Raw genomic sequence first — 19,312 nt, 5'->3', positions numbered from 1 at the left:
TATTTTTGGGACAGACAGAGACAGAGCATGAACGGGGGAGGGGCAGAGAGAGAGGGAGACACAGAATCGGAAACAGGCTCCAGGCTCCGAGCCATCAGCCCAGAGCCTGACGCGGGGCTCGAACTCACGGACCATGAGATCGTGACCTGGCTGAAGTCGGACGCTTAACCGACTGCGCCACCCAGGCGCCCCTAAGTTTTAATTTTAATTCCAGTTAAGTTCCAAGAGTTTTTTGTTGATTATTTTGAATCGTCAACAATCATATCATCTGTAAACAAAGAAAATTTTAATTTCTTCCTTCCTGATCTGTAGATCTTTTACTTTCTGTTCTTGCCTTATTGCATTAGCAAGGACTTCTAGTACAATATTAAAAAGGAGTGGAGAGAGGGGAAATCTTTGTCTTGTACCTGATCTTGATGGAAAAGCTTCTATATTCTCACCATTTTGCATAATATTAGCTGTAAGTTTTTTATAGATAGTCTTTAGTTGAAGAGGTTCTCCTCTATTCATTGTTTACTGAGATTTTATTTATCTATTTATTTATTTAATTTATTTTTATTTAGATCCACGTTTTAGTTAACACATAGTGTAATAATGATTTCAGGGATAGAATTTAATGATTCATCACTTACATATAACACCCAGTGCCCTCCTTAATGCTCACCTCCCATTTTGCCCATCTCCCCACAATACCCCACCAGCAACCCTGTTCGTTTTTTGTATTTAAGAGTCTCTTATGGGGCGCCTGGGTGGCTCAGTCGGTTGAGCGTCCGACTTTGGCTCAGGTCACGATCTCACGGTCCCTGAGTTCGAGCCCCGCGTCGGGCTCTGGGCTGATGATGGCTCAAAGCCTGGAGCCTGCTTCCGATTCTGTGTCTCCCTCTCTCTCTGCCCCTCCCCCGTTCATGCTCTGTCTCTCTCTGTCTCAAAAATAAATAAACGTTAAAAAAAATTTAAAAAAAAGTCTCTTATGGTTTGCCTCCCTCTCTGTTTTTATTTTATTTTTGCTTCCCTTCCTCTAAGTTCATCTGTTTTGTATCTTAAATTCCACATATGAGTGAAATCATACGATATTTGTGTTTCTCTGACTGACTTATTTTGCTTAGCATAACACACACTCTAGTTGCATCTGCATTGCTGCAAATGGTAAGATTTTATTCTTTCTGATTTCCAAGTAATATTCCATTGTACATGCATACCACATCTTCTTTATCCATTCATCAGTTGATGGACATTTGGGCTCTTTCAATACTTTGTTTACTGAGATTTTATAGCATGAATGAGTATTGGATCTTCTTAAATGCTTTTTCTGAATCTATTGGTATAATCATGTAATTTTTTTGTTTTTAGTTTGTTGATGTAATGGATTACATTGATAGATTTTCTAATGTTGAACCAGCCATGTGTACTTGTGATAAATCCCACTTGGTCATGTATATTGTTCTTTTTACACTTTTCTGGATTCAACTTGCTAATATTTTATTGAGGATTTTTGCATCTATGTTCCTGAGAGATATTGGTTTGTAGTTTTCTTCTCTAGTAATGTCTTTGTCTAGTTTTGGCATTAGCGTAATGCTGCCCTTAGAATGAATTAGAATGAATAGAATGAATTAGGAATTATTCCCTCTGCTTCTATACTCTGAAAGACACCATAAAGACTTGGTATAATTAGTTCCTTAAATGTTGGTAGAATTCACCAGTGAACTCATCTGGGCCTGGTGCTTTCTGTTTTGGAAGGTTATTAATTATTGATTCAATTTATTTTATAGACATAGGTCTATTCCTATTTTCCATTTCTTCTTGAGTGACTTTGGCAGATACTGTCTTTCAAGGAATAAGTCCATTTTATCTAGATTGTCAAATTTGTAGGCATGGTTATTCACAGCATTGAATATATAGATCACTTTGGGGAGAACTGACATCTTCTTGTTTTGAGAGAAATTTTTTCCACTTAGTTAGATCTTTTAAGAATTCTCTCAATAATGTTTTGTAGTTTTCATTTGAGAAATCTTGCATATCTTTTAAAAAATTTATTGTTAGGTATTTGATATTTTTAATACCACTATAAATAGTATTTTAAAATTGCTTTTCTGGAGAACTTGGGTGGCTCAGTTGGTTAAGCGTCCAACTTTGGGTCAGGTCATGATCTTGCGGTTCACATGGGTTTGAGCCCCGCATCAGGCTCTGTGCTAACAGCTCGGAGCCTGGAGCCTGCTTCAAATTCTGTATCTCCCTCTCTCTTTGCCCCTCCCCTGCTCATGCTCTGTCTCTGTCTCTTTCTCAAAAATAAATAAACATTAAAAAAATTTTTTAATTGCATTTTCCCATGATTTGTGGCTAGCAAATAGAATAATGGAATTAAAATTGATTTTTGTATTTTGATCTTCTATCCTTTGACCCTGAATCAGCTTTTGTTTGTCTTTTGTTAATTTCCTTATTTCCTTAATTTCATTTTTTTCCTTTTTTTCAGGCTTTTTATTTGTTAATCTGAATACATACATATACATGCATACATTGTATTTCCTTGTGCTTAGTGTTCTTTTCTTTTAACTGACGTATAGTTGACACACAATGTTATGTTAGTTTCAGGTGAATAACAGTGACTCAGTAATTGTACACATTATACTACACTGACAATCATTCAGATGTAGTTACCATCTGTCATTATACACTGTTATTACAGTGTTATTGACTATATTCCATATGCTGTACTTTTCTTTTTTTTTTTAAATGTCTACTTATTTTGAGAGAGAGAGAGAGAGAGAGAGAGAGTAAGTGCACAAGCAGGGGAGGGGCAGAGAGAGGGAGAGAGAGAACCTCAAGCAGGCTCTGTGATGCAGCACTCCATCTTAGGAACCGTGAGATCCTGACCTAAGCCAAAATCAAGAGATGGATGCTTAACTGACCGAGTCAGCCAGGCGCCCCCTATGTTGTACTTTTCATCTCCATCACTATTTATGTATAACTAGAAGTTTGTACCTCTTAATTCTCTTCACCCATTTTGCCCATCTGCCCTCCCCCAACTCTTTTCCCTCTAGCAACTGCCAGTTTGTGCTCTGTCTTTATGATTATGGAAACAAAGTTTCCTTTATTTTTAAAGGATCTTTTCTGCTGGATATAGAGTTCTTAGTCTATAGGTTTTTTCTTTTAGCACTTTAAAGATATAATTCCATTTTCTGGGGCACCTGGGTGGCTCAGTTGGTTAAGTGTCTGACTTTGGCTCAGGTCATGATCTCATGGTCCATGAGTTCAAGCCCCACATCAGGCTCTGTGCTGACAACTCAGAGCCTGGAGCCTGCTTTAGATTCTGTGTGTGTGTGCCTGTCTCTCTCTGCCCTTTCCCCACTTGCATCCTGTCTCTATCTCAAAAAATGAATAAATGTAAAGATACAGTTTCATTTTCTTGTAGCTTCCATTATTTCTGATGTGAAATAATATAAAATTCTTATCGATATTCTCTGGACTCTAATGTGTCTTTTTTCCTGTCTGTGTTAAGATTTATCTGCGGTTTTCAGCAGTTTGATTCTGGTCTACTCAAATGCGATTCTAATTGTATTTATTCTGCCTGAAGTTATACTGAATTTCTTGGATCTATAAGTTGATGTTTTTCAACAATTTAGAAAAAATTCAGTTATTATTTATTCAAACATTTTTCTATCTACTTTCATTCCTTCTGAGACCCCAATTACACAAGTGTAAAACCTTTTGATACCATTTCACATGTCCTGGATTCTCTTCTTTACCTCATTCTATTTTTTTTTCTATGCTTCAGTTTGGATAATTTTTATTACATTATATTATTATAATTTAAGTTACCTGATACTTTTTTCTGTTTTGTTCATTCTGCAGTTAAGCCCATCCAATGACCTTTCCATTGAAGATAATTTTATTTTCCAGTTCTAGAATTTTCATTTGATTCTTAGAGTTTCCATCTATTTGCTGAGATTCTCCCATTTGTTCACCCATTATTTTCTGGTAAACCTTTACTGTATTTATAATAGCAGTTTTAAAATCCTTATCTGCTAATTCCAACATCTGGGGCACCTGGAGGTCAGCATCTATAGGCTATTTCCCCCTAGATTATAAGTCATATTTTCCTGCTTCTTTGTATGTTATTAAATTTTCATTCTATACTGTACATTGAAGGTTGTGGAGCCCCTGAAGTATGTTATCTTATTCAAAAGAGTGTTGAGTTATGTTCTGGTGTATCCTGTGAAAGCTTTGTTTTAGGCTTTGTTAAGGGGCCAATTTTGTTTTTTCCCTGATTTATGGTCCTTTTTACCCTTTTCGGGTTTTAGTAGAAAACTTGAGATGTTTACAAGTTATTTTTTTGTTGTTAAAAAAATTTTTTAATGCTTATTTATTTTTGAGAGAGAGCGCACACACGCGAGTCGGGGAGGGGCAGAGAGAGAGGGAGACACAGAATCCAAAGCAGGCTCCGGGCTCTGAGCTGTCAGCACAGAGCCCAACACAAGGCTTGAACTCAGGAACCGCAAGATCATGACCTGAGCCAAAGTGGGACGCTTAACCGACTGAGCCACGCAGGCGCCCCAAGATGTTTGTCAATTCTAATTTGGTATACTTCAAACACCAAACTCTGTCTCCCCAACACCTGGCAGCAGCTGGAATCTCTGCTCTTTTTCTCTCCAGCTGTTGCTTTTTTTCCGGATTCCTTGAAGTCACGTGTGTGTACAGGTTAGGGGAGAGCCAACAATCTGAGGGAATCTGTATGCAGATTTCAGAGCTCTGGGCTCTGTGGCTCCTTCCTTTTTAGGAGTTTCGCCTTTACTTTCCGGGTACTCTGGCAGCCTTGAACTCTGACTCCTATGTCATTATCCCATTAAGACTTTCCATTCCAGTTCTAACCTCTCATGTGCCTCATGAACTGAGAAGTACCTTTGGGTGAATGGTTGGGTAAATGTAGAACTCACCTCATTTTCTTCCTTTTTTCAGGGATTTTGATCCTTCTAGTTTCTGCCTGTTGTTTTTTTTTTTATTGCATTCCAGGCCTTAAAAGAGTGGTTTTAAAATACTTTATCTGAGCTTACTAAATATTTTTTTAAGATTTTTTTACATCTTTGTTTTTTAAAAAATTTTTAACTTTATTTTTCATTTTTTAAAATTTACATCCAAATTAGTTAGCATATAGTGAAGCAATGATTTCAGGAGTAGATTCCTTAATGCCCCTTACCATTTAGCCCATCCCCTCTCCCACAACCCCTCCAATAACCCTCAGTTTGTTCTCCATATTTATGAGTCTCTTCCGTTTTGTCCCCCTCCCTGTTTTTATATTATTTTTGTTTCCCTTCCCTTACGTTCATCTGTTTTGTCTCTTAAAGTCCTCATATGAGTGAAGTCATATGATTTTTGTCTTTCTCTGACTGACTAATTTCACTTAGTATAATACCCTCCAGTTCCTCCCACGTAGTTGCAAATGACAAGATTTCATTCTTTTTGATTGCCGAGTAATACTCCATTGTATATATAGACCACATCTTCTTTATCCATTCATCCATTGATGGACATTTGGGCTCTTTCCATACTTTGGCTATTGTTGACAGTGCTGCTATAAACATGGGGGTGCATGTGTCCCTTCGAAACAGCACACCTGTATCCTGTGGATAAATGCCTGGTAGTGCAATTGCTAGGTTGTAGGTAGTTCTATTTTTAGTTTTTTGAGGAACCTCCATCCTGTTTTCCAGAGTGGCTGCACCAGCTTGCATTGCCACCAACAATGCAAAACAGATCCTCTTTCTCTGCATCCTCGCCAATATATGCTGTTGCCTGAGTTGTCCATGTTAGCCATTCTGAGAAGGGTGAGGTGGTATCTCATTGTGGTTTCAATTTGTATTTCCCTGATGATGAGTGATGTTGAGCATTTTTTCATGTGTTGGTTTGCCATCTGGATGCCTTGTTTGGAGAAGTGTCTATTCATGTCTTTTGCCCATTTCTTCACTAGATTATTTGTTTTTTGGGTGTTGAGTTTGATAAGTTCTTTGTAGATTTTGGATACTAACCCTTTATCTGATTTTACTTTGATGAGGTCCCAATGAGCTTACTAAATCTTACTGGTGAGAGATTTAGTCAGATTCAAGCTCCTTTATCATTCCAGGAAGTAGAATTCTCATGCAAATTTTCACCTTTCCTTTTTGGTGTAGTGCAAGTCAAACAAACAAAGACCTGCTAACTCTGGAATAAGCCTGGAGTATGAAAACCCTGACTTTTTTGAGGGGATGGCAGGGTAGTTAGACACTGCTATTCAATGAATACTGACTACTGTTTAATAATGTGTTTTTATTTAAAAAAATGTCTTAACCTAAGACTAGCATTTGACCTTCAAACCACTTGCTTAACCATCCCCTTCATTATCATGACAAGAAACAGGTCCACAGAGATTGAACTTGCTCTGGCAAAGACTGCCTAGACACTTATCAAAGCTGTTTTCTCTTCCTGGACACCAAGCTAAAGTGTATTTCCCAGCCCTCTTGTATCTGGGAGGGGCTCTGTGACTAGTTCCTGCCCCAGTTTGTCTTTCTCTTACTATCTACCAGGTAGGTGATGCCAGGGCAGTATTTTCTTCTTTCCTTTTCACTAGAGTAATTTTAAAGACACTTTTGATAATGGTAGAGCCACAATATGGACGGAGCCTGGGCCTGTAAATGAAAACTTGGAGTGGAATTCTCCTGCTGAATACTATTTGACTGTGATATGTGCAAGAAAATAATCTTTGTGTTAAGCTACTGAAATTTTGGATTTTTAAAACAGAAGTTATTGTTACTTATGCTAATTAACTTACACAGGTAATACCCTAATTAGTGGTAAAGATATGACTAGAAACTGGTCCTCTTGTTTCATTTGATGGTTAACAAATATAATTCCACTCATATGTAACTTATATAATTATCATATTAGTATACTAGTTTACAACAAAATTTACAACAGTTAAGAGCATGCCATTTAATTAATAGAAAAATGGTGACTTACCTAGAGATCTAATGCCTTTTTGTTCAAGAAAGCTATTTAAAATATTTGTATTAAGGTTTAAAATAAATCCCAGTTCTGATGTAAGTTTCCAGAAGCCATCCTATGAAATAAAAAAGCAAATTTAAGCCACATTGTTGAAATTTAATCACACACATAAGAATTTATGTAATAAATAATGTTTCCAATTATTTAAATTCAGTTTATTAAGACATTTCTAAAATTTGTATTATAAAAAATTTTTATTATCATTTTTATTATTTTTAAAATCAAAGTTCTTCAGGGGCGCCTGGGTGGCTCAGTCAGTTAAGTGTCTGACTTTGGCTCAGGTCATAATCTCACAGTTCATGGGGTTGAGCCCTGTGCTGACAGCTCCAAGAAGGGAGACTGCTTTGGATTCTGTGTCTCCCTCTCTCTCTGCCCCTTCCCTGCTCTGTCTGTCTTTGTCTCTCAACAATAAATAAAATATTAAAAAATGAAAAAAAAAGTTTAAGTCAAAGTTCTTCATACACTAGTGACATAGTATTGTTAGGAATCTCAAAAACACTATGGACAGTATGTATCAGATGGCACTTATGAAAAGTCTGGAAAGAGGCTCATGTGCAGGCATTTTAAAAAATGGTGTTATGAATTTTTTCTTCTAGTAATGCTTTGAACCAATGTTTCTCAAACTTTTAAGTAGCATGATTCCTTTTGTTCAATATTAAAAATGTGCCTTTATGAAGTCCAAAATATGAAAATGACAAATTTTTACTAAATATAAAATTGTTACGGTGAATATGCTCTTTAAAATGACCTTACTGTCCCCTGCCCACCCCAGCTAAGTCTCTACTTGAAAAAAAAATTTTTTTTAATGTTTATTCATTTTTGAGAGAGCCAGATAGACCATGAGCAGGGAAGGGGCAGAGAGACAGGGTGACACAAAATCTAAAACAGGCTCTAGGCTCTGAGCTGTCAGCACAGAGCCTGACGCAGGGCTCGAACTCATGAGCCATGAGATCACGAACTCGGCTGAAGTCAGACGCTTAACCAACTGAGCCACCCAAACATCCCTAAGTCTCTACTTTGAAGGCTGATGTTTATTACATATTATGAGGTGGTCGTAAGCCTGAACATGGGGATCTTGACCTTAAAGTATATCAACTTCAGATCCCAGAGGAGCTAATACAGAAAGCAGAAAGGTGGATGAGGTCATAGGCAGGTACACAGACTCTATGGCAATAATTTGAAAAATAACAGCAGTGGTACGTGCCAACTAGTATTAAACTAGTCCTAGGTGCTTAGATTTAAGAAAAACAATCTTTTTAGCCACTTCCTATGGAGAGACTATTACTATACCCACCTTGCAGATGAGATCACTGAGGTACAGAGAGGCTAAGCAACTTGTCCACAGTCAGACAACTACCAAGTAGCAGAGGCACCAGGTAAGCTCTACTAGTCTGGCTCCAGGGCCCAGAGACGGCAGCCTCTGCTGTCCTGCTTCCTACGCTGCTTTCAAGGACACTCTTCCAGGTAAAAAAAAAAAAAGCTGGACAGCTGTTATGATCATGTTTAAACCTCAAAACTACTCTATGAGGCAGACACTGTTATTATCCCCAGTATATGGATGAAGAAACTGAGACTCAGAAAGGTTATCTGACTTGCCTCAAATCACAAAGTACTAACCGCGGCTCAAATTTAGTCTTACACTAAATCAAGTTGCGTTTCCACTTTACTAAACTACTTTACATTAAAACAAATAATTACAGATACGAGGCTGGGTCTTAGTACCAGCGCAGGAACTAAGTTTACTTAGTGTTTATTAGCTTCACAAATGGAATGATAAGCTCTAACACAGTCTTACATGTTGAGTGGTATTCCTAAGACCATATGTGAAAACAGTTAGAGTATACTTACAGCTCTCGTCCTCTACGTCAAAGTGGGAAATTTACATAATTGCAATTCACCTGTTCTAGAACCTAGGAAATCAAGGTCTTACCCCATGATTAACTTTCAACTGAGGAATATTAACATTCACTTGCATGATATTCTAGCCTAACAGTTAAAACTAGATAGATAAATACCATTATCAAGCACACTGTATTTATTGTTGACTTTTTTTTGGAAAATTTTGCTCAATGGAAGAAGCAGTGTATTGATTTACATTCTGCCACAAGTCACTTACCTCACTATTGTACTGATAAACGACCAGGTACTTTGAATAGCTCTGCTCTAAACTATGAAGCTAATTAACCACAGACTTAAGGAGAAATAAGACTAGTACCTCAGTTTGTAGACTGAAGAGTTTGGTCCAAGGCACAAAATTCATCCAGCTTTGTTCATCTTTTTGTGCCTGAAAGCTTGCAGTAAAGGCACTTCCTGTTAGAACAGATTTTGCCAAACGACGTTTCTGAAATCTTGGTGTTTCAACATTTTTTGTTTCAGAAAAATGCCCATTACTTGAAGTAGATGATGAAATTATGGCACAAACATTTGCTGAAGAAGCCTCCAATTCTGTGTTTGCAAACAGATCTATCTGTGGCTTGTAAGCGGTGCTCGAATGAACTGAGGAATTTTGAAAATAAAGAGGAGAACCAGAAGGGTAATGAAAGCCAAACTCTCTGGATAGACCAGAGGAAGGAACTCTAGGAGGAGAGAAAAAAGTATTCGGCTGTGGGGGAGAGTCCAACTCAAGAGAATTGCTAGCACAATTGTCAGTCTTATGACCTTGATAACTGTCAGGTAGATCAACCTGTCCAAAGTTACATGAGTCACTTGAATAAGGAACACAAGCAAAGGAGCTCAAAGGCAGGAGAGACAGTCTGAAAGCGGCGGATGACTCAAGGGAAGAATCACTACAACTGTCAGTTTGAAGGTCTTGGTCATTCTCAGATGGACCAGACTGTTCAGAACTAGCAGGAGAAGCAAGACAAACCTTTGAACGATGTAAGTGGGAAGGACAGTGGAAACGAGAACCAATTACGGGCTCAACTTCCAAACAGGCTAACCTATGGGCAGCAGAAATACTGCAAGCACCCTGTTTTAGGAAAGGGTCACTTCTATATAATGGTTCAGTTCCTGTTTGCTGAAATGAATCCATCTGACTTATATCCAATGGCATTTCCACATCTTCACATGCGAAATTGAGTGTTAAAGATTTTTCTGATAGTGGGGAACTGAAGCAACCCTTTTCAAAATCTTCAAAAACTTCCAGCTTAGGTGATCCAAGTTTTCTGTTAGTCAAATGATGTCGCAGCTCTTCATTCCGTGTAGAGAATGCTGAAAGAGGCTGCCCGAAAGGGAAAAATGTAAGGGAAAACACAGAATAAAATGAACATCCTTCCTAGTAGTTGACTTCCAAGAAGACAAGCAGCTGCTTATCCCAGAGCATTGAAAAGAGGAGATATTCAAGATAATTTAAGTACAATGTCCTTGTTTTGTAGATACAGAGTCTGAGATCTGGAGAGAACAGCAACAATAAATACATCAAATATCTTAGTTTCTCTTTGTTCTTAGCATCTTGGAATTTCAATATCCCTCATTTTATACAAGAGGAAACTGAGGACCAAAGAAGTGTCTTGTACAAGATTTTATAATAGCAGTATCATAATGTGTAAATTAGCCCTAAAATAAGCTGATAATTTGAAACAAATTATTCTAGTCTTTTATACTGCTTTACAGCAATATTAGGAAACTGAGAAAACTGACAAAAATTTCGAAAGCTTTAAAGTAACTAAATGAATATATTTTTACACCAGACTTTGAATAACATGGAAAACAAAAGGGAATTAAGGATGCTATGTTACTACTATTATTTGAATGTTAAAGAGTCATTCCTAAAAAGTTGCATGTAAATAAAATCTAGTTTTATATGAATTACAAGTTTGAGATATTTTGGAAATAATTAGCCTGGCAGCACCTGGCTGGCTCAGGTGTAGAGCATGTGACTCTTTTTTTTTTTAAGTGTATTTATTTATTTTGAGAGACAGAGGGAGACAGGGAGAGAGAGAGTGTGTGTGTGCATGAGCAGGGGAGGGAGAGAGGGAGGGAGAAAGGGAGAGGGAGAGGGAGAGGGAGAAGGAGAGGGAGGGGGAGAGAGAGAGAGAGAGAGAGAGAGAGAGAGAGAGAGAGAGAGAGAGAAAGAGAATCCCAAGCAGGCTCTGCACTGTCAGCACAGAGTCCTATGCGGGGCTTGAACCCATGAACTGTGAGCTCATGATCTGAGCTGAAGTCAAGAGCTGGACCTTAACTGACTGAGCCACTCAGGCACCCCAAGCATGTGCCTTTTGATCTCGGGGATGTAAATTTGAGCCCCATATTGGGTTTGGAGATTACTTAAGAATAAAATCTTAAGGAAAATAATTAGCTTGTCATTTTACCAATGTAAAAGAGCTATTTTTAAAAAAGAGTAGTCCTTTCCCAAAGAATTTCCACAATGGTTATGCAATTTTGTACTCCCACCAGCAGCGCGTGGGAGTTACGGTTTTCCACATCCTCATCACATCTAGTACTGTCAGTCCCTTTTAGGCCATGCTGGTGGGTATGTAAAGGTATTTCCCTGTGGCTCCAACTTGCATATTCTGATGTACAGCATCTTTTCATATGCTCGTTTGCCATCTGTATACCTTCTCTGGTGAAGTGTCTGTTCAAATCCGTTCATTATTTTATTGGATTTTCTTATTATTGAATTTTAAGATTTCTTTCTATATTTTAGATAAGTCTTTGCCAGGTATGTTTTACAACTATTTTCTCACTGTCTGTGTGGTTTCCCCTTTCATTTGCTTAAAGGGGGTCTTCTGAAGAGTAAAAGTTTGTGTGGTTTTTTTGTTTTGTTTTTTATTTACTTGAGAGAGAGTGTGTGTGTGCATGCGAGCCAGGGAGAGAGGCAGAGGGAAAGAGAGAGAGAGAGAGAGAGAGAGAGAGAGAGAGAGAGAGAGAGAGAATGAGAATCTTAAGCAGGCTACACGCTCAGCACAGACCCCGATGTGGGGCTTGATCCTGTAACCCTGGGATCATGACCTGGACAGAAATCAAGAGTTAGACATTCAACTGATAGAGTCACCCAGGCAACCCAAAGAGCAAAAGTTTTGATTCTAGTGAAGTCCAATTCACCAATTTTTTACAGATTTTTTTAAATTTAAGAAAACTTGGGGTGCCTGGGTGGCTCAGTTGGCTAAGTGTCTGACTCTTGGTTTTGACTCAGGTCATAATCTCACAGTTCGTGGGATCAAGCCCTGCATCAGGCTCTGTGCTGATGGCATGGAGCCTGCTTGGGACAGTCTCTCTCCCTCTCTATCTGCCCCCACCCTGGTCATGCTCCGTCTCTCTCAAAGCAAGCAAACAAACAAACAAAAAACCCTAAAAAAATTAAGAAGCCTTTGTCCAACCCAAATTCACTAACATTTTTTCCTACTTTTTCTTCTAGATATTCTAGCACTGTTCAGTTGTTACATTCAAGTCTGCAATCCAATCAATTTTTGCACACAGTGTGAGCTGAGGGCAGAGGTTCATTTTTGTCTCATATATGGCTATCCAATTTTTCCAGAAACATTTGTTGGAAAAATCACCCTTTCCCATTGAATTACCTTGACACCTTCGTAGAAAATCAATTGACCTTATATATGTGGGTATATTTCTAGACTCTCTACTCTGTTCCAACTGTTACATGTTCCAGTGATGTTCCCATGGTACAGATGTCTATTTTACACCAATATCACACTCTCCTAATTACTGTAGCCTTATAAAATAGTAGTCTTGAAATCAGATAGTGTAAGGCCTCCAGCATTTTCTTCCTTTTCAAAGTTGTTTTGGCTAGCCAAGATCTGTTACCCTTACATAAAACGTTTGAAATTAGTGTGTCAGTTTCTTTTTTTTTTTCAGTGCCATTTACTTTATTTATTTTTTATCTTTTGAAATTAGTGTTTTTTCTTTTAATTTAAATCCAAGTTAGTAAACATATAATGTAACAATAACTTCAAGAATAGAATTTAGTAATTTGTCACTTACATATGACACCCAGTGCTCATCCCAACAAGTGTTCTCCTTAATGCCCCTTGCCCATTTAGCCCTTCCCTCCAACCCAACACCCGCCAGCAACCCTCAGTTTGTTCTCTGTATTTAAGAGTCTCTTATGGTTTGTCTCCATCTCTGTTTTTATCTTATTTTTGCTTCTCTTCCATTATATTCATGTTTTGTATCTTAAATTCCACATATGAGTGAAATCATATATTTGTCTTTCTCTGACTTATTTCACTTAGCATAATACACTCTAGTTCCATCCACACTGTTGCAAATGGCAAGATTTCATTCTTTTCGATCACTGAGTACTATTTCATTATATATATAATATATATAATATATAAATATATATATATATAAATGTATGTATACACACACACACACACACACACACACACACACACACACCACATCTTCTTTATCCATTCATCAGCCGATGGACATTTGGGCTCTTTCCATACTTTGGCTATTGTCGACAGTGCTGCTATAAACATTGGGGTGCATGTGCCCCTTTGAATCAGCATTTTTGTATCCTTTGGGAAAATACTTAGTAGTACAATTGCTGGGTCATAGGGTAGTTCTATTCTTAATGTTTTGAGGAACCTCCCTACTGTTTTAAGAGTGGCTGCACCACTTTGCATTCCCACCATCAGTGCAAAAGGGTTCCTCTTTCTCTGCATCCTTGCCAACATCTGTTGTTGCCTGAGGTGTTAATTTTAGCCATTCTGACAGGTGTGAGGTGGTAGCTCATTGTGGTTTTAATTTGTAGTTCCCTGATGATGAGTGACGTTGAGCATCTTTCATGTGTCGGTTGGCCATCTGGATCTTCTTTGGAAAAGTGTCTCTTCATGTCTTTTTCCCACTTCTTCACTGGATTAGTTGTTTTTTGGGGTGTTGAGTTTGATAAGTTCTTTATAGATTTTGGATCCAAATCCAAATCCAATCCAATCCAAATCCAATCCGATATGTCATTTGCAAACATCTTCTCCCATTCTGTTGGTTGCCTTTTAGTTTTGCTGATTGTTTCCTTTGCTGTGCAGAAGCTTCTTATTTTGAGAGATCCCCATGGTTCATTTTTGTTTTTGTTTCCCTTGACTCCAGAGACATCTCAAGTTAAGGAATTGCTGTGGCCAAGGTCAAAGAGGTAGTTGACTGTTTTATCCTCTAGGATTTTGATGGTTTCCTGTCTTACAAATGGGTCTTTCATCCATTTTGAGTTTATTTTCGTGTATGGTGTTAAGAAAGTGGCCCAGGTTCATTCTTCTGCATGTCACTGTCCAGTTTCCCCAACACCGTGTGTTGAAGAGACTTTTATCCATTGGATATTCTTTCCTGCTTTGTCAAAGATTAGTTGGCCATACGTTTGTGGGTCCATTTCTGGGTTCTCTATTCTGTTCCGTTGATCTATGTGTCTGTTCTTGTGCCAGTACCATACTGTCTTGATGATTCCAGCTTTGTAATACATCTTGAAGTTTGGAATTGTGATGCCTCCAGCTTTGGTTTTCTTTTTCGGGATTGCTTTGGCTATTTGGGGTCCTTTCCAGTTATATACAAATTTCAGGATTGTTTGTTCTAGCTCTGTGAAGAATGCTGGTGTTATTTTGATAGGGATTGCATTGAATATGTAGATTGCTTAGGGTAGTATCGACATTTTAACAATATTTGTTCTTCCTATCCAGGAGCATGGAATGTTTTCCCATTTGTTTGTGTCTTCTTCAATTTCTCTCATAAGCTTTCTATAGTTTTCAGCATACAGATCTTATACCAATTTGGTTAGGTTTATTCCTAGGTATTTTATGGTTTTTGGTGCAATTGTAAATGGGATTGCTTCCTCGATTTCTCTTTCTGTTGCTTCATTATTGGTGTATAGAAATGCAACCAGTTTCTATACGTTGATTTTATATCCTGTGACTTTGCTGAATTCCTATATCAGTTCTAGCAGTTTTTTGGTGGAGTCTTTTAGGTTTTCCACATAGAATATCAGGCCACCTATGAAGAATTAAAGTTTGCCTTCCTCCTTGCTGATTTGGATGCTTTTTATCTCTTTGTGTTGTCTGATTGCTAGGACTTTGTGAAGTCTGAGGCTAGGACTTCCAACACTATGTTGAATAACAGTGGTAAGAGTGGACATCCTTGTATTCCTGACCTTGTGTTCCTTAAAGACCTCAATTTTTCCCCATTGAGGATGATATTAGCATTGGGTCTTTCATATATGGCTTTTATAATCTCAAGGTGTGATCCTCCTATCCCTACTTTCTTGAGGGTTTTTTTTTTTTTAATCAAGAAAGGCTGTTGTATTTTGTCAAACACTTTCTCTGCATCTATTGAGAGGACCATATGGTTCTTGTCCTTTCTCTTATTGATGTGATGTATCACATTGATTGTTTTGTGGATATTGAACCAGTCCTGCATCCCAGGTACAAATCCCACCTGGTCGTGGTGAATAATTCTTTTAATGTATTATTTGATCCGGTTGGCTAGTATCTTGTTGAGGATTTTTGCATCCGTGTTCATTAGGAAAATTGGTCTGTAGTTCTTTTTAGTGGGGTCTTTGTCTAGTTTTGGAATCAATGTAATGCTGGCCTCATAGAGTGAGCTTGGAAGTTTTCCTTCCATTTCTGTTTTGGAACAGCTTCAAAATAATAGGTGTTAACTCTTTTTTAAATGTTTGGTAGAATTCCCCTGGAAATCCACCCAGCCCTGTACTCTTGTTTGTTGGGAGATTTTTGATTACTGAGTCAATTTTTTTTTTACTGGTTATGGAGTGTGTCAATTTCTAAACAAAAAAACTTGCTGGGACTTTGATTTGTATTGAATTGAATCTATATATCAATCTGAGGAGAATCAATACCTTAACAATATGGAATCATCTGATTCAAGAACATCTATTTAGGTCTTCTTCAACTGCAATTTTCTCAGCAATTTTTTAACTTTCAATGTATAGGTCCTGCTTATATTTTGTCAAATTTGATTCTATGTATTTTGTATTTTCTATGGTATTATAAGTGCTATTGTTTTTTAAATTTCAGTTTCTGATTATTACTAGTATACAGAAATCCAGTTGGTTTCTTACATTGACCTTGCATCCTGTAACTTTGCCAAACTCACTTATTAGTGCCACTAATCTTTCTATAGAGTCTTTAAGAGGTTCTACATATACAATTAGGTTGCTTATGAGTAAAGAAAGTTTTGATTCTTTCCAACCTGTATGCTTTTTATATATTTTTTCTTGCCTTAGGTACCAGCTAGAATATTCTGTACAATGTTGAACAGAAGTGGTAAGGTCAGACATCCTTGCCTTGTACCCACCCTGAGGGGAAAACCATTCAGTATTTTACCATTAAATATGACATTAACTTTAAGTTCTTCCTTTGTGCCCTTCATCAAACGAGGGATTTCCCTTTCCTAGTAGCCTAAAAGCTTCTTGTTATTTTTTTTTCCTTTTTTAATTGTTGTAGGCTGTCTCTGTGCTGAGAATCATGAAGTAAACTTAATGCCTTCGTAGGTCTTTTCTGAGCTTTTCGTTGGTTTTGTGCAGACACTTTTTAATTATTCCCATATATGCAGTTGTTTTTGAATGTCCTGGTGTTCAGTGTCTGGCTCCCAAAAGGGGAAGAGCAAAAAATGAGCAGGGGGAGTAAAGCCACAGGCTCTTTAAATCCCCTGGAAGTCACTTCAGCCAGAGGGCAGCGGGCTTGCAACAACCGGAGAGCTGCCTCAGAGGCCACCTACCTCTGTGTCTGCGAGGCCGGCTGCAGTCACCCCCCAACCCTGCCACTGCCCATCTCTTCTGTGGCAGCTACAATTTCTCTTTGATCTAGGAGGAACTATGTGACCAGAGAAGTAAACTCAGAAAAAACGTGGAAACAGGATTTTCAGAAGTTATTCTTCCCCTTTCCTTTCTTTAAAGACGACTAGAAGATGAAACAAAACAAAAATTCTGCATGCAGGATTTGAGGAAACATCTGTGGTTTTGTTGTTGCTCTGTTGTCATTTACCATCTCAAAACATGGTTTTATGAGCAAAGCAAGCAAATGATATCTGATGTGTTTTTATATTCTTAACTGACATAATAACTTCAAAATGGATCGAGGAAAATGAATGTTGCATATTTTCCCAAAATTCCTCTCAAATTTTTTCGTTAGATTCTGAATTCCAAAATTTTGGCTTTTTTTTTTTTTTTTAACCAACCTAGACACCTAAGGGTCTAATAGCACTGTTATGTTCCTTTGGTTTTGCATATGCCTTCCACTTTCTATGCAAGTCACATTTCTCAGCTTCTGTTTCTGGCTACAAAGGCTACAGTATAAAGCACTATTAGCTTTAAGAATTATTCGTGGTGGATTTAGATTACTATATAGGACTTTTATCACTACTTTCATGATGAACCTATCAATTACTTAGAATAAATAACTTTAGTTTCCTGTATGGCAGTTTATTTGTCTATGAATGAAGCCAAATCACAGTTGTTCTCCTTTGGGACTCTATAAATACATTTATATACGGTGGCTTTCTCAGTCACATAACAGCTTTTTTATAAATGCGCAAATATCTTCCATTATGAGGGAGACAACAGTTTCTGCATATACAAGCAATAGGGTGCTATTTTAGCAAAGGGTTCCCCTCACCATCATTAAAATATGAAAACACAATATCGACTTATTTGGTAATTAACATTTACCTGTACCACACTGGCATCTCGTTGCTCCTCCTGCCAGCTCATGTATGGCAGGAAATCTACATCCTCTTTGGCAATAAGTTCCATAATATTTGGAATATTAGGAGAAGGTGCCTCCTTACCATCCTATATTGAATCACAATTAGGTAGAAATAAAACAGACATTATCAAATCAAATGATTACTATATATTCTAAAGCCTGGTGAATCCTTAGTGCGTTTGGGTGTCAGATTGGGTGTCTTGGGCCACAAGAGGGAGAGAGAGAGAGAGAGAGAGAGAGAGAGAGAGGCATACGCTTAGCTTTCCTCTTTATTGAGCTGGGTGCCGTGTACAAAGTGCCTTCTGTGGGTTCTCCTCTTAAATTTATGAAAGAGAAAGGGCCTCTCACGGGAGGGGAAGCTCAAGCCCTTTCTACTTTTTGAGGGTCTCGCATTAATAAAAGATGAGAAATACCAAAATGTGACAAAATTGTAGTATATCTCAGAAGTACACACATAACTAATAATTATAACATTAAAAATAATAGTACATGTGACTCATTTAGAGAGATTATCACAAACGCTAACTGTGAGGCCCTTCATGAATGCAAGGCCCTGCTTTGATGGTCCTCCCTGCCCTCTTCCCCTGCTCTTTGTGAGTCATGAATGTGGATACTGTCAGTGACAGAGCAAGAGAAATTTTCTTAATATGCAAATACAAATGAAATAGCCATGAATTAACAACAATACATACCCTTTTCTCAACTGCCACAAAGCTTGTAAATTGTGTTATGAGAGAGTTTTCTTTACTGAGTTTAATAATCAGAGATTTTAACATTTGCTTCTTCATCTAGGATAGAATCAAACAAGTGTAGTCACATTTCACTTTATTTTTCACTAGTTAGCCATGTATGACCAATAAAACAAGTGTTAAATAATCTAACAAGGCATTTTTTCTATAAAATAAAGCATTTTACAATTAGCATTTCAAGTTAAATTGAGTCAATGGCCCTGTGTGAATGTCTTGAGTAGGGGACTCTGCAAAATAGGATCAAGTGACTGGCTAAGTCATAGAAAAAATAATTCATATTTACATAGCTCTTTACGGTTAACAAAGAACTCTCATCCTCAAGTGTGGTGAGCTTCTGCATTCTTTTACAGACAGTCCACGCCTCCCATTTTAAAGATGGGGAGTCCAAGGTGTGGAGAGGTGGAGGGACCTGTTCAGGAGTATTTGGTGGCAGGGCTGGTCAGCTGCCCCTAGAGGAAAGGAGGCCTAAAGTAAAGCAGAACACAGGCTGCTAATCCAAGGGCAGCAAGGGACAACAGTGAAAACACAAGGCCCTCTATCACTGGCTGTGACTGCATTCACAGCCAGGCATGGCACTCTGGTGCCTTCTTTCTGGGAGGGCACTGGGTATGACTGCTCCTAAGCTCATTTAAGTTCACAGCTCCAGAGGCACCAGGCCATCGGTGGGCTGGCTGAGTGGGACCCCCTGCCAAGGGCCGCATCGGCTCAGTGAAGAAGGAGCAGGGCACGCTCTGGCTGCACTGTCTGTCTTTAGGCTGCTCACCTACCTGCCCTGCACCTGGGCTGCTTCATCACTACGATGAGACTACCAGCGCCTACAATGTATGAAATCTAAGGTGATATTTATGACAGGCACTCAGTGACTGT

The 19,312-nt window shown here is 38.1% G+C and overlaps 1 protein-coding gene across 1 annotated transcript in view; it reads right to left on the bottom strand.

Moving 5' to 3' along the window:
* PARP4 (poly(ADP-ribose) polymerase family member 4) overlaps positions 1 to 19,312 on the bottom strand; it is a 119,262-nt gene that overhangs the window by 19,702 nt on the left and 80,248 nt on the right. Inside the window, exons 31-34 of the mRNA XM_047068287.1 lie at positions 18,389 to 18,484; positions 17,660 to 17,782; positions 9,245 to 10,249; positions 6,985 to 7,084 (exon numbers count right to left, since the gene is read on the bottom strand). Of these exons, the coding sequence (XP_046924243.1) occupies positions 6,985 to 7,084; positions 9,245 to 10,249; positions 17,660 to 17,782; positions 18,389 to 18,484 (1,324 nt within the window). The remainder of the gene's footprint in view (positions 1 to 6,984; positions 7,085 to 9,244; positions 10,250 to 17,659; positions 17,783 to 18,388; positions 18,485 to 19,312) is intronic.

Source organism: Lynx rufus, unplaced genomic scaffold (genome assembly GCF_022079265.1).
Source record: "Lynx rufus isolate CCGP_SWC_20201006 ecotype Redwood Valley unplaced genomic scaffold, mLynRuf1.p SCAF_1, whole genome shotgun sequence".
Taxonomy (NCBI): Eukaryota; Metazoa; Chordata; class Mammalia; order Carnivora; family Felidae; genus Lynx; species Lynx rufus.
The sequence above is the reverse complement of the archived record's forward strand: the minus strand, read 5'-3'. Positions and strand labels throughout refer to the sequence as shown.